The sequence below is a fragment of the Plecotus auritus genome, assembly GCF_963455305.1.
Source record: "Plecotus auritus genome assembly, chromosome: 6".
Lineage (NCBI taxonomy): Eukaryota > Metazoa > Chordata > Mammalia > Chiroptera > Vespertilionidae > Plecotus > Plecotus auritus.
In genome coordinates this window covers 58,297,206-58,313,586 of record NC_137773.1, presented here as the reverse complement: position 1 = coordinate 58,313,586, position 16,381 = coordinate 58,297,206, and the positions used below count along the sequence as shown (strand labels likewise).

General features: G+C 37.8%; 1 protein-coding gene across 1 annotated transcript in view; it reads left to right on the top strand.

Annotated features, from left to right (window-relative positions):
• The window catches only part of IQCM (IQ motif containing M), a gene marked incomplete at both ends in the record, with an annotated part of 135,192 nt that extends 120,202 nt beyond the window's left edge, over positions 1-14,990 (top strand). Inside the window, one exon of the mRNA XM_080675392.1 lies at positions 14,887-14,990. Coding sequence (XP_080531518.1) covers positions 14,887-14,990 — 104 coding nt within the window. The remainder of the gene's footprint in view (positions 1-14,886) is intronic.
• Between the last annotated feature and the right edge of the window lie 1,391 nt (positions 14,991-16,381).

The window sequence follows — 16,381 nt, the reverse complement described above, 5'->3', positions numbered from 1 at the left end:
CAGAGACAGTTTTGTAAGGGATTATTCCCTTCCATCCTATAGTGGATATTTTTTCTTTCCTTTTACTGACATGGTGTTTTTATCTGAGAAGATTGCTCTGAGTGATCAGATGCCAAGTACAACATGAGCTTTTTATCTAAGTTCTATTAAAAAACAACAACAACAACAACTGGGAAAGTACCCATTCTGCCACTGGAAAAACTTTATAGTGGAAATTAGAATGATAATATGCCATGGTGTCATATTAAAACTAGGACACAGTGCCAACTTCATTGTAATCAGTTTACCAGGCATCCATGGAAACGTTTTTCCTGACTAAATTACTATACATCCCCAAATTTTGGAAATGAAATCTACACAGATGCAGAATCTAAATAGAACAAAACAAGGAGTTGGCAATATTCCATTGAATTAGGACAGTGGAGGCTAAGAGTTTGTGCAATTCAGGCATTTCTGCAACTTCATCCCCACAAGTATTTTTATTTATTATCCGGATTGAATCCTTCCTTTATTCCAGGGCTTTTTGAGCATTTATTACATGATAGGCACCCTTCTAGGCACATGAGGGTGCAGCTGAGATCTAAATCGTCAACATCTCTTCTAGTAAAATTTTATTATAGTGGAGTGAAAAACAACAAACAAAATACATACTGTGTTATATGCATGTAAAATTATATGGCAGAAAGGAGCTAGGATTCCCTAGAGGGAGGTGGTGCTTTCAATCAAACAGCCAGGAAAAGTCTGGATTCAGAAGGAGACATCTGAACACCTGAAGATGGTGGGGCATTGTGCCAAGTGGCTAATGGAGGAGAAGTTCTAAGAAGTAATAGGAACAGCAGAGGCAGAGTCTAAGGAAGGAGTGTCTGGAGTGTTTCAAGACAGCAGGGCCCTTTTTCACACCAAATGTGGAGCTCAGTGAGTGATTGAAGCTGGAGATATAAATTTAATAGCCATTAATACATTTATAATATTTAAAGACATGGGATTAGATAAGAAAGTAAACAAGGAGATGAACAGTTGGAGATGAAGTTTCATAGCTGAAGAAGAGAATCATTATAAGGTTTTTGGTTTTTAGCCTGAGAGAAATGGGAAGCTTCCTGGAGTGTTGATCTGAATGGTGACAGGATTTACACTGCATAGAAAAGACTTGGGGAGGCTTCCAGGGAGATGGACAGGGGCAGAAGCAGGGACTACAAAAAGCTATTGCAATGATCCAGGCAGGATTGAATGGTGGCTTGGAAGAGGTTGGTGACAGTGGAAATGATTAGAAGTATTCAGATTCTAGATATATTCAGAAGATACAGCCAGTAGGACATGCTATGGAATTGGATGTAGTTATGTGAGAGAAAGGGAGTCTGCCAAACACCTAAAAAAATGATGTAGAAATTTACTGATCTGAAGAAGGTAAAATATGAATGGAGCAGCTTTGGGTGAAATTCAGGAGTTTAGTTTTAGGCACAAAAGGAGTATGTATTTACAGAACACAATGGAAGCATGTGAAACCAATTGCAGGCAGCCCAGCCCCAGAGATTGTGGTAATGGAATGACAACTCACCCTCTCCCTCTCTTTCCTGGGCCACAAAATCTCTTAGCACTGTTTCTCTTTGCATATTTCCTTCATTCTCCAATTGCTGTCTGATTCCCTCTCCTCTATAACACATGGCTCTTCAGAGCAGCAATATCAGACAGAATATAAAAATATGACTTTCCAACTTGGCTATCAACAGCTAACTGAACAAATTCCAGAAGGAAAAATGTGATTGGTCAGTTTGTGTTAAGTATTTACTCGCAGATCTCAATATCTGGATGGGGAAGGGGTTAGATATACCATTATCATAAGATCCTAATCTAAATCATACTAGCAATTTTTAGTAAAATTTTTCTTAAAGTAATAAAATTTGATTCCCATGACTTCACATTTTTCCCTAAGCTTGTTATTCCATCTGAACGAAGAGGTTAAATATCCCAAAGCCACCAAATCTAACTGCTGATCAGGATTTGGAACTTTGTGCCTATAGAGGTACTTTAAATGAACGAAAGCAATAGATTTTGAAAATTATCTTCAAAGGATAGCTAAAATAACAATATCCCCCCTCCCCCACACACACACAAAGAACATTTTAATTACTTAGGATCCCTTTGGCCTGCTTTTCTTGGGACTCTACAGGATATTACAGGCAATGTGTACTCTTAAGCTAGCTCTGGAGAGGGGCGAAGATTTGTAGCATTTGATGATTTTCATGGGCAAAATATTTCCAATATGGCCATTTCAAGTTACCAATATGGTGCCACTGAAGTAGAATTTGGCAGAGATGTGTGAACTCTGCTCTTGGACATCTAGCACATCAATGAAAGTGTTCATTGGCATGCCACCCTCCTCCCCCATAGTATGCAGTGGATCTTAGGGCCCCTTTTCACACCAAATCTTGAGCTCGGTGAGCTATCAAAGTTGGAGATATAAATCTGATAGCCATTAAGACATTTATAATGTTTAAAGACATGGGATTGGATTAGGACAGAGGGTGGGGGAGGGAAGCAGAGGAGTGTTCAAGGCACAGACTATGATACCAAGTCAGAGAGAAGGAAGAAAAATCTTTAAAAGACTGGGAAATAGCAGCTCATTAAGATAGGAGAAAACTAGAAAGTTGACTCATCTGGAAATCCTGTGAACATTATTCCAGATGAGACTGGAAAAATAGGAAGGGGCCCTGGCTGGTGTCAGCCTGAGCACCAAAGGGTTACGAGTTTGATTCCATCACGGGCATGTATCTGGGTTGCAGGTTCTATCCATGCATGCAAGAGGCAACCAATCAATGTGTCTCTATCACATCAGTGTTTATCTCTCCCTCCCCCTTCCTCCTTGTCTTCCACTCTCTCTCTCTAATAATAATAATAATAATAATAATAATAATAATAATAATATCATCTTTGGGTGAGGATTAACCAAAAAAGAAAGAAAGAAAAATAAAAATAGGAAGGGGTCAGACCTTTTAAGGCCTCACCGATAATGGGAATATGGTAATGTCAGATTTTGATATGTATTACTTTAGTTCTGAAAACCTTACCTAAGTTCTTGAATAGAATTACAAGATTTAAAGTCTTTTTAAAAAGCAGAAATATTTGTTTGTTACTTTTTATGTACACATCAGGCTCAATTAGATGTTAGTAGCTGAAAATGGATCCCAAAATATTCTTAGTTCCATTTATATTTTTAAAAATGCGTATCTTATCTCTCTTGCCATATACATATTAATCTGGTTTCATGTTACAGTCACAGACAGAAAAGTCTTAAAACCAACGGCCTAGTGAGTGCCATGTGTGAATAATTTCAGATGGTCCCGATCATCTGTCATTGCTCATTGTCATCTCAGCTGGGCGACCCTGGCAATATTGCAGCAGGCTATTGTTTATTGAGAAAGCTAATATTAGGAGGAGATGTGATAAGAATGCCTTTAAAAAAACTAATTGAGTGCTATCTGTTTTTTGGCAATAGCATCTTGTATCTCTCTGTAGTTTATGGCTTTTGAGTCCTTTATTCAATCTTTTTATAAAATCCATTATTTAAAAATTGAGGGCAGAGTGATGGCATGTAAGGAGCTGTATATATTAATTTGATAGTCGGTGATAACCCTTTCTCCTCTACTGCTCAACAAACCTACTTTGTTGAAAATCATGGGAAAACCTGCAGAAAGCATTAAGATGTGAGTCATAATCCCAGTATATACTTCAAACACCCTGCAAACGTTTATCTTGATTTTTACATAGGCAAAAGCAAAGTCAAAGTGTTGAAAACATTTTGGGGAAGTTTTATTCAGTCATGCCCTTTTTAATGTTTTTCAGCTGATTCCTCTTACTATCTTATTACAGAGTCCTGAAAAATAGGACAGATAGATGGAGGGATAGATACATGATAAAGAAAGTCCAGTAAAATATTCATTGTAGAATTTAAGTGGCTTTTATTGTATATTTTTATCACACTTTTTAGTATGTTTGTAAATGCTCTAGTATGTTGGTAAATGTTCATAATGATTCATTGAAAGCAAAATACCCCAATATTCATTCCCCTGTTGGTCCTCTCAGTGAAAATGGAATAGACATTTGTTTCATCAAATGATTATTTATAATAAATTTAAAGAATCTTGCAGCATCAAATACTATTTGCTAAAGAAATTCCATACTTCCAATTGAAACATGAAGAAAACATAAACTGGGAAGGAGAATCAATAAATTACAACATGTAGGAAAAACACAGTGGAACAACAAGAAATAGCAATGGGAATGATATTTTTGTAAAAGGCCCGGAAAGAAATGAAGAGTGCAAAAAGTCCTAGTTATTTCTACAGAAGTGCATTAAACTGATTAACTTTCAAACTAATGTTTAAAACGATTTGAGAGTGGAAATTGTATTTTACTTAATTTTATTTTGTATGTTGTTGTTCTTTCCCCTACAAAACTCTTCTTAATTGCCACCCAGGCACTACAAAGTAGAAGTGAACCCAGCTCCTGGTGACATGGGCTCTCTCCTTTGTTAGGCCACTTCTCTGGTTTGGCTGTGGCATTTAGGGACATGGGCATAGTATTTTATCTCTCCGCCTCCCCCCTCTCTTCTACTGGGAAAGAAGATGAGAGCAGAAGTATCAGATGGGTTGTAGGCGCCATGTATGTAGTAGCACAAATACCAGCTGAATATATTTTTGGTCAGGTACAAAGAAACAAATGGCTGTTGGTTTTTCCAAATGTTGTTTACCTTTCTGATAGTCTTCCGAACAACCATCACATATAAATATGTGTGGTATTTATTTCAGTGTGCATCTGAGTACAAATTCAGCAAGGTGCTCTGGCACCAATATTTATTCTTTGATATGAAGTTATTGAGCTTTTTAACTAAATGGATTTGGGACGTCCTTAATGGCTATTTTTAGGCTAAATTTTGCTAATAAAGAATATTCTAAAAATTAAAAAATTATGGGAGTCTCAAAACTTAGGTTTTGCACAAAGGACTGTGCAAAACTGTGGCAGAGGCAAAGGATTTGCTTGGCATGATCCTGAATTCTAATTTGTATACACATATCTCAAAGTTATTTATATTTTGTGGCAAGTGCTGCTAAGTATCAAGTAAAGTACCTACGTTCCTTTTTGAAACAATTTTCAAGGCAAGGATGAAGCAGTAACATTAGCAGCAGCAAAGGTGGTGAAAAGTGGCAGGAGGGGTGAGCGAGGTACCAGGATATAATTCCCAGTGTAATACACTAGAGAAGAGAAAAATAAATAATTACAACTTCCTTCCATTAGGAACACCGTTGTTTTGATTGCCTTAAATCAAAATCGGAACATTCTATTTCCTGAATTTTATTTTTATTTCAAAATGATATTAACATTCCTAAATTGGAAACCAAAGGAAGTGCATTAGACTTGACTGTCAAAATGGTTTTCATAAATGGCTTTGAGGTAGTGAATTGACAGGGTTGCTAAGGAAAGGAGGATGGGATGAGGGGGATGGAGGTGAATGCATGAAGAGACAACGTTGCACTGCAGTCTGTAAAAGGGATCAGCTCCAGATAGCACTAATACAAGTCAAGCTATATCAGTCAACTCTCAGAGCAAGAAATGAAAAGCACACTAGGAATGCTAACAAGACATGGATTTAATACAGTAAATGAAGTACTTAAAAACTTGTTGGGGGTTAAGGGGTGGTTTCTAGTTTAAGCTTCCCAGAATGACTCTCGGAGCCGTGAAGGCCTGTCCCACCAGGGAGCTTGCATTTTGGTGGCTGCCTTTGGAGCTGTGAATTCAAGAGCATGCCTCAATAGCTGATCCAGAAATCAGAATGTGAAATCAGCAAGATGTTATTGTTGCTGCTGCCACTGCAAATGCTTCTAGTCACCCAACAACCTAGATAACAATCTTTGGAACAGCAGTAGAACAAACTCATCTTTCCTCGACTCTATCTGCTAACAGAAAATTTTTTTAAAAAGGGGGGGGGGGAGGGGAGGGTGAAGGGTAGAAAAAAGATGTTCACATCACTTTTGCCTCCCAAACCCTATGTAAGTGTAACTAATTAACATCCAGAGTCTTAGAGTATTGACTGGAAAGTCAATATCCAAGAACAGAAAACATTTATAGATGCTTGCAAAGCTATTTATATTTAAATGCCTGTAGCTGAGATCATAATGTGCATTAAAATATTTGTATGACATATAAATACCTCTCAATTAAATATATGTAGATAATTAATATTCAGACAAAAGGTGAAAGTATGGAGTCCATTGGCTGGCTTTGTTCAAATCCTGCTGTTGTCTTTCATTAAATATTTGATCTTCTAGAAGTTATTTAACTTCTGTGAACCATGATTTTTCTCATCTGTAAAATGAGACTTACAATAATATCTAATTGAGTTGGGATCAAGAGTAAATGAGAAAATATGTGCAAAGTGCTTATATGGTGTCTGATTGGTTGCTGTTGTTGTGTTGGAGTCAGGCATCTCACCCACACTTCTTGGTTTGTATCACATAAGGTTGTGATAAGAAATAATTGAAATGATATATATGCAGTGCTTAGAGCAGTGTCTGACACAAAATAAGATCCAGCGAGTTTTAAAAACACCTGACATTTAGTTACTGAATTTGCTTTAACAATATCAGTCTACTTAATATCTTCTTTCTGAAGATTTAAAACAAGGTCTTTGTTTTTGCAGTCTTGTTGATAAGAAACAGAATAAACCTATCTTGTTTATTATGTCTTACAGACACAGATTGCATTATAAATTGTCTCAGTCATGAAACTGTCTAGACTGGTACACAATATTCATGTAATATCCAGATATGACCAGTTGAATAATATACAGGGGTTGACAAAAGTAGGTTTACAGTTGAAGAAGACAAATAATACAATAATTAGTTAATAAATAATAATACAAGAATAAAGTCTGTGTTTGACATGCTCACAACTGTAAACCAACTTTTGCCCACACCATATGTAAATCTTCACTACCAATACAGTTGATGCCAAATGATAAGAATTCTAAAGATGTAACACCACTAATTTTCTCTCTCAAAATCAGGAAACTATGACAGTAGAATAAATCACACACACACACACACACACACACACACACACACACACACACACACACAAAACAGATGCATTTGAGAGTATGATCATAGATTGATTTTATTAAAGTGAATATTTGAAAAAGAGAAAAATGCTGGATTTTCAGCCTGAAAATTAACTTCCATGATCTATCAGCAATAGTAGATTGAATCTGGGAGAATCTGAACAATGAGATCATATTTGCATATGAACTTTTTATAGTAAAGATATATTGACAACCTTGGTTCTCATCACAAAACCAGAGATCTGAGTTCTTGCTAGTGACACTAACACAACCTGAGGGTATAAAGAAAGTGATTCCATTTGCCTCTGGTACACAAAAGCTTGTAAAGGTGGATACTCTCTAGGCAGTAACACTGCAGATGTTCCTTTGGAGGTGGGTATCTATGAAATGAGGTCCTGGTTAGTGGAGGTAAGTGGGTTCTCCTATCCTGATCAAAGGATACTCAGAGATAGCCTTGGGCTTACATTGGAGATTAATCTTTATTATTTGTTTACAGTGTGGCAAAGTCAGCGTTACTGTTAGATGTTTCTCAGGCATGGGACAAGTGCCTAGTCAGCAGAGCATTTTGGTGGTAGAAAGGGGCCCCGCCTTTGCTTAGATGTGACAAAGAGTGACATCTAGTGGTGAAGTGTAATGGTGAGCATATTTACCCTATGAACATACCTGTGTTAAGCTTTTCAACAGATGTGGACTGTGTATGGATTATATACTCACCTTAATAAATATGCTTACAAAAATATGAGGGAGCCCTCCAAACTGAGTCTTACATATTTCCAGAGTTATGCTCATATAAGAAGGGATAGATGAGAGGGCAGAGGAAGGTTGGACTATGTGTTGATAGAGTACTTGGATACACGAGATGGATTTATCAATCTGATTTTTCTAAGGAGAATGAACAAAATAAAGAATTTATATTTCTCAGAATTTATGGAATATGTATGTGGTTGGGGGAGGTAGTATTGTGAGTTAAAAACCAATCAGAATGGAGGGAAAATGATATGTCAGTAGTCTTCACATCAGAATGTGGCATATCAGTGGGAGATATATAACATTTATGTAGAAAAGGGTTAGAGGAAACAATCTGGTGGAACATTGGAAGAACATTGTTTGCTTGTCTGGAAGTTGCATTCACATAGCAAACACACTATTAAAGAAAACAATATATACAATAAATAAATATATACATACAAGTGCAGATGGTGATAAATTAATATCTACTGCAGTGAAGGGGAACAAAAGAAGAGAATAAGAACAGCTAAAATTTATTAACAAATTATGATGCATTCAAATCTAAGTTAAGTGCTTTATTAGTATTTTCTCATTAAATTCCTTTAGTATTCATTTGAGGTAGGAACTTTTATTATCTTCATTTTAAAGATGAAGAAATGCCAGCTCATTTTTTCTAAGATCACAAAGGTGCTAAGTTAGAAGTGTCAATATTTGAATTCTGGTCTTTCTGATCCCAAAGTTCATACTCCTAGCTCTGAGATAAAAATTTCACAAGAATTATTATTACTTCCTGATGAGATATTGACCATTCTTTGAAAAGTATGTTCATTAAGTGTCCTTATCTAAATCTCATTAAGATCAATTACATTTTTGTTAGTGCTCAGTAGGTTATAACACAAAAGGTTTGGACCTTCTTTGCTTATTTCCACTGTGTGCATGGACCAGAGCACTTTAAATGTCTTGTGATTGTTTCTTCTCAGAGGCAATTTGGCAATTTGTATCTTCACTGTGTTCGCTGTAGGCTAAAATGAATAATGAAACACTGTGTGAGTATTTCTTAGTAATCATTAGTAATACCATATCATCTTCATGAATTAAGAATTCTATTTTCATTATTTATTACATCAACACTTTTAGGGAGAAAAATCATTGATAATAACAGATATTAAAAGAATATATTGAGAAAATTCAACAACCAGTTTAAATAAAGTAAGTAAATAAATCAATTAACTAATCCTATCTAATAAAGAAGGAATATGCAAATTGACCATCACACCATCACAAAGATGGCGGCGCCCATAGCCACAAGATGGCAGCACCCAGTCTTCTCAGCCCCACTGGAGTCCCCCAGTCCTTTCAGCCCCATGGTGGGGAGGGGTGGCAGGTGCGCTGTGCGGCGGGTCCGGGCACTCCTTGTACCTGGCACAGGAGTCCCACAGTCTTTTCAGCCCAGCCAGAGAGGGGGGTGGGGGCAGCAAGTGCACAGTGTGGCTGGACCTGCCCTCAGCCCCCCAGCTGCCCAGGGCTTCCTGAGGCTCAGGTAACCAGGGCCAGCTGAGGCTTGCGCTGCTGGCAATGGCAGCAGCAGAGGTGTGATGGGAGCATCACCTTCCCCTGATCACTGGGTCACCTCCTGCCCCTGAGGGCTCCTGGACTGTGAGAGGGGGCAGGCCAGGCTGAGGGACCCCCACTCCAGTGCATGAATATTCATGCACCGGGCCTCTAATTTATAATTCTGAAAGAATCTAGATAACTGCATATTTAACTAGGAGCAGGAATGATAGTAAATAAAGAATATAAAAGAGAAAAATCATGACTTTTGTTTTATAAAAATATTTAGACTTTTCTATGAAAAGATACCATAAACAAATCTATTTTAAAAATTGATGTGGAGTGGAATTGCACTGTAGAACACAGAGGTTTAATCCCATGAGCTATTTTAAATTGAGAATGAGAGGACAGTATAAAAAAATAGACAAAAGATTCAGAGAAATAAATCACAAAACAGAAATCCAACAGCTAATAAAAAATATGCAAAGATTCTTATAGTCAGTAGTAGGTAAGGAAACTCGTTGCATTAGCAGCTTTTAGACTGGCCACAATTAAAACAAAACAATATCTGCTATTGCTGGTTGGAATATGAGCACAAAAGCACTGTCACACATTGCTGGCAGATATATGGATTTCATAGTGTGTTAAAAAATAGTTCAGCAATATCAGTTAAAATTAAACATGTGTATTCTTTGAATCTGCACTCCATCTTAGCAATCTATCATATGAAAACAAAAGCATCTATTATAATAAAAGCGTAATATGCTAATTAGACCAGACAGCCAAACGAACTTCCGGATGTCATTCTGGACGTCCTTTCAGACAAAGCTGCCACGGCGGGGGCCGAGGCAGAAGTGGTTAGGGGTGATCAGGCAGGCAGGAGAGCAGTTAGGGGAAATCAGGCAGGCAGGCAGAGGTGGTTAGGGGCGATCAGGCAGGCAGACAGGCGAACAGTTAGGGGCGATTATGCAGGCAGGTGAGCAGTTAGGAGCCAGTGATCCCAGATTGCGAGAGGGATGTCCGACTGCTGGTTTAGGCTTGATCCTGCAGGGATTGGGATTGGGCCTAAACTGGCAGTTGGACATCCCCTAAGGGGTCCCAGATTGCAAGAGGGTGCAGGCCAGGCTGAGGGACCCACCCCTCGTGCACAAATTTCGTGCACCAGGCCTCTAGTTTATAAATAAACAAGAATGCTTATTTTATCATTTTGTGGGTGGGGGGATAAGACACATAGTAAATATTAACCAATAGAAAATATTATGATCTATTTATATCACAGAATACTATGTACTACTTAAAATAATGAATTAGAGTTATACTAGTTGGCTTGGAAGGATTTTCATGAAATCTTGAGTGAAGAAAGCAAAATATGCATAATATGATATCAATTTTGTAAAGCAAAAATAAGCATTATCAAAATTATTTATTGAACACTTGTTCATCTACAAGATGCTCTCTGAGAAATCAATGCAGTGACACAAATAAGTGGATTCCTGACATTTTGAAGATACAGGACAAAAATATAAAAAGGCAAATAATAATGTAATGTAACATAGACCTGGTTTAAACATGAGTGATTTAAATAATGCTATGGTTTCTGCAATCCATACATGAATCAAGAATTGCGATAGCCCAAAGAAACATGCCACTGATATGAATCTGTATTTCTTATAATAATAATTTTGGTAGCATCAGGCTATCAGAAATTGAGATAATATATAAGCAGAGCACTCAGTACAGTGCCTGGCACAGAATAAATCTGCATTAAAAGCAAATATTCTTATTGTTATTATTGTTGTTTTAAAAATGCTGAGGTTATGCTTTTTTAAAGAATATTACAGAGTTGAAGTGCTTCCCTACTTTGGCACTACAAGATTCTGCAGACTCGTCTAGCATTATTATCCCCACCCCAACACCAGCCATTTCTCTAAGGAGTCTTGGTTCCTTTTATTGGAGAATAGTCTTTAGAAACCAAAGTCTGGGCACTGGATGTTCTCGATGCTACTGAGGTATCACTGTTTCCAGGCTCTCTCAGTGGACAGATCTGGAAAATACATATATGAATACTAAGCTCTTTGTACACATATTTATAATTATTTCTGTATCTATCCATCTGTGTCTATCCATCTGCATTTTGTCTTTAGCCTCCAGTTTCCAGTCAAAACACTGTTTTCCTCAGTTACTTAGGTCACCTCCATTTTCCCACCCCTTTTAGTGAGTTGATATCACTTTCTACGAAACTTGTATTTCTAAGTTGCATGGTATGATAAGTTGAGTCTTTCATATAGAAAATATTTTCCTATGAATAATTGGATTGACTTCTTTTATCTCAATATTCTATAAGCTATATTTCTAACTTTTGTATTTTTATGCTGCTGTTATTGTACATATGCGATCTAAATTTGTCCTTTATTCTTACTTACTCTCTCATAACAGGCCTACTCTCTCATTTCCTTTTATCTCGTGAGATACATCCTCAATGTGATCTCCCTTATGGCCACCTGTGTGTTAATCACGCCACCTAAACCTTGTGAACCATTCATTGCCATCCAGTCTTTTTTTTTTTTAATTTTTATTGATTTCAGACAGGAAGGGAGAGGGAGAGAGAGATAGAAACATCAATGATGAGAGAGAATCATTGATCGCCTGCCTCCTGCACGCCCCACACTGGGTACTGAGCCCACAACCCTGGAATGTGCCCTTGACCGTAATCAAACCTGGGACCCTTCGGTCTGCAGGCTGACACTCTATCCACTGAGCAAAACCAGCGAGGGCGCCATCCAGTCTTCATATCTGCCAGAGCCCAGTAGTGAAGTCCATATACACTGTCCTCTCCCTTTACAGACCGTGGGCCTCTTCTAGTCAGCCAGTTTTCTCAGAATCCCCATGCTCCCTTGGAAGCTACACCATCTTGGTCTCCTCACACCACCTTGGGCTGCACTTTGTGATGTAAGGCTGCAGAGCCATCATCCAGACACTGTCCACACCTATTGCTGCAGTTCCATATTGGCCACATGGCTTTTTTAAGGGCTTTGCAGCCCCATTCAACAAAACCCATTTACTTTGGATTTTTTCCATAAACTTTTCGTGCTCTCTCTTACAAAATTCCCCCCAGGGCAAGGTACAAGGAGATACGGTGATGGACCCTTTCTCAAGAGCCCGTCAGCCTCTCCTCTTTCCTTCTTCCACCAATCTGCTCATCCAATTCTGATTCCCTGTAAGTTAGAAAGGATTCCCATGTCATCACACAGTCTTTCTACCATCTGGCTCCATGGGCTAAGTTCTTCAGATTCTGATTTCTTGGGTCCGCAACATGCTATGCATTGTGGGGAAAGTCATACTCTCTCCCAAGTGGAAGCCCTCCTTTAGAAAATACTGTTGTTGCTTTGCATTTTAAAACTTCCTTCTTGAAATGCAGCTGTCTTCTTTATTCTAGGGTTTTTCTTCATGGAATGTCACACAATCATTCACCTCATTTTAAGTAGTTATGTTTATTAAATAGCTATATGTTTTACATTTTTTTCACAGATTACAAATGGGAGCTGATTACTTAAAAACTTGAGCATAGAATATTTATTAGCTATTTATAATTTTTTCTTGTGTCAAAATTGACAAATACCAGAAATTAGGTGATTTATTTTTAGTCACCCTCAAGGAAGCCATTACTATTGCCTGAATGGCAGAGGCAGGAGCTAGGAATAGTGAGCAGTGGGAAGCAAAACTTTACTAGGCACATCATATTCCTCTGCCAGAAATATGACTTAGAAGGTGAGGTGACCATGTTGGTCTGTGTGTACGATGAGGAGAAGACACCTATCTGGGAGGAAAGCAGAGCCACCCTGAGAAGCAGGATGAGAGACAAGTGGTCCTCAAAAGACTGAGAGGGCAGCCTCAGTTTCTAGTTCTTATGAGACCCAGCTGTACTTTATGTTCCCACTCTTTGCATTTAGTGCAGTGGTTCTCAACCTTTCTAATGCCGTGACCCTTTAATACAGTTCCTGGTGTTGTGGTGACCCCCAACCATAAAATTATTTTCGTTGCTACTTCATAACTGTAATTTTGCTACTGTTAATGAATCGTAAATATCTGTGTTTCCTGATGGTCTTGGGCTCTACAGCAGTGGTTCTCAACCTGTGGGTCGTGACCCACAGGTTGAGAACCACTAGCAGGGTCACCTAAGACCATCGAAAAACACAGATATTTACGATTCATAACAGTAGCAAAATTACAGTTATGATGTAGCAACGAAAATAATTTTATGGTTGGGGGTCACCACAACATGAGGACCTGTATTAAAGGGTCGCGGCATTAGAAAGGTTGAGAACCACTCTGCTAGAGGGAGAAGCCCTTCTCCTGACCTTTGGACCAGTTGCCTCAATCTCATTTGAATGGAAGATGCTCCCAGTGCTCTTGTCTCTTAGGAAATTACAAGGGTTTCTAAGCTCTGTGACAGGAACTGGAGGCAGACCAACATATATGTGTGTGTGTGTGTGTGTGTGTGTGTGTGTGTGTGTGTGTGTGTATATATATATATATATACATATATATATATGTAAAATTATTTCACACAATTGTTAGTAAGATTTCTTTATAAAGCCTATATATATTATAGCATCATGATACATATAATAATATAGCAACAATATTTTGAATACTTATGGAGGGTCAGACACATACTTTTTTTTATTAACTAACAGACTTTTTTGAGACATTTTAGGTTTACAAAAATATTGCGCTGAAAAGTACAAAGTGTTACCATCTACCCCTTATTTGCACCCCCCTCCTTCTGTTCCCCATTATTAACAATTTGCATTAGTGTGGTATATTTGTTTTAATTGATGAATCCATATTAACACATTATTTTACACACCTATACTCTGATAGGTGTTTTTGGATCCTTTCAACAATGAGACAAGATATATACAATCCCCATATTGAAAATAAGGTAACATTGAATATTAAATCTGGATTTCCTCAAGAATGTGTAAGAACAAGATCTTGGAATGTTATACTTTTCCTTCTAGTTTACCTATTTGGAGTAATCTTCTGTTATAGCTATCATCTGTGGGCAAGAGCAAAGCATGAGGCAAGAGCACAAGAGAAGGGGCACTCTTTGCCTTGGGGATCTTAACCTTCCAACATTTCAAGTGCTTGCTTTGGGGTCCACCCCCCTAGCCAATCCATTGTTTCCTAGGCTAGACTGACAAGAAGCACCTTCCCTACCTCACCCAACTTCACTGCGCATATGTCTATCTCCCCCTTTGTTCGATCCCTTCCCCCAGTGATCTTCAGGGAATGGACTGGTGGTTCCCTGTGGACCATGAAGTAGCTTCTTGGAGAAGCTGCCCAGATAACCATGCTTATAATGTCCAGTCTCTCCTTTGCTCTCCTTCTATTATTAATATTAATAATAACTAGTTAATTATGGTGATAATACATTCTGGCATATTAATTAAACACTTATTAATATAATCAAATATTTTATCTTACAGTGAGTGGACATCCAATACTCAAAAGAGCTGACATCCGGATTGTTGGGAAGTTAGTGTGCGCATCTATGAGAGAAAGGAAAATGAGACAACAGTATTTATCTTAGAAGTATAATAATGTTTTCAATACAATTTTGTTCTCTTAAGAGTTGAACATATCTACCCAAAGAAATAAGTTAACATTGGCCGTGAATTAATTCAGTATCAACAGGCAAAAAGGCAAGCATCTTTGCATATTTAAAGGTTTTCAACAAGTCAGTCAATAACTTCTAAATATCTTTGGATGAACCATTCATTAGATATTCTTCATTAAAAAAATCTGTTGAAACCACTGTGAAATACTCCTTTCACTGGACTTAGAGTTGTTTTGTTCTATTACCAATAAATTCCATAAAGAAACTTCAAACCCTAGCCAATTTGGCTCAGTGGATAGAGAGAGCATCAGCCCGTGGACTGAAGGGTCCCAGGTTTGATTCCAGTCAAGGGCATGTACCTTGGTTGCAGGTTCCCCGGCCCTGGTCGGGGTGCATGCAGGAGGCAACCAATCAATGTGTCTCTCACGTGGATGTTTCTCTCTGTCTCTCCCTCTCCCTTCCACTATCTAAAAATCAATGGAAAAATATCCTTGGATGAGGATTAACAACAACAAAAACAAACTTCAAGACTCTTATTTTTAAAAACTCAAACTTTTTTGGAAATGGTTTCTCCAAATGTGCTTTAAACTATACGGTTTTATGAGTGTAGTCATAGTAGTAATTTTCCTTATTCTCAATGATCACTCTAAAGTGAAAAAAACTGACTGTTAATATACAGTATTCCTGATTACTTGCCTTGTTCAGAAAGGGTTGAAGCACAAGTTCACAAGTTCCTTAAGAGTCTTGAATTTAATTTTATTTATTTAATCATTATTCATCCACCGTCTGTACCTCCTTCCCTCCCTCCTTCTTTGCTTCTCTCCCTCCCTCCCTCCCTCCCTTTTCCTCTCCTTCCCTCTATGAATGGATTGGAAAACAAGTGAAGGGGCACTAGTTGAAGAACCAGACTGTAAATATAGCATAGAAATTAGATATGAATAGAGGCAGCAACTACATGACAGGTGCTCCATTTTTACAGTTCTTACCCCCAATCTATTACTTTATAAATGACTGGTTTCTAAAAATAAAAATCTCTCTCAAGCTCCTTCATGCAGTGGAGTTTACTGTAGAATACATATGGAAGTCGTTAGGATGAAATCTTTAGAAAAGCCAATTACAAGAATCATGTTTAGTCGGGGCCTCACCAAAACCAAAACCAAGCTGGACTCAACATCATGCTGATACTCTAACCAGAAAATGTTAGCAGTGAAACATTTGAAAGGGAGAAAACAAGTAAATACTAGCTAAAATGGAGAGGTTAGCTTATATGAAATTCAATTATTCATATTCTTTCTATTAGTAATCGAGAGAGTTTCGTTTTAAAAAGAAGTTTTTCTTTATTTCAATACTGAAAAAAAGCTGGA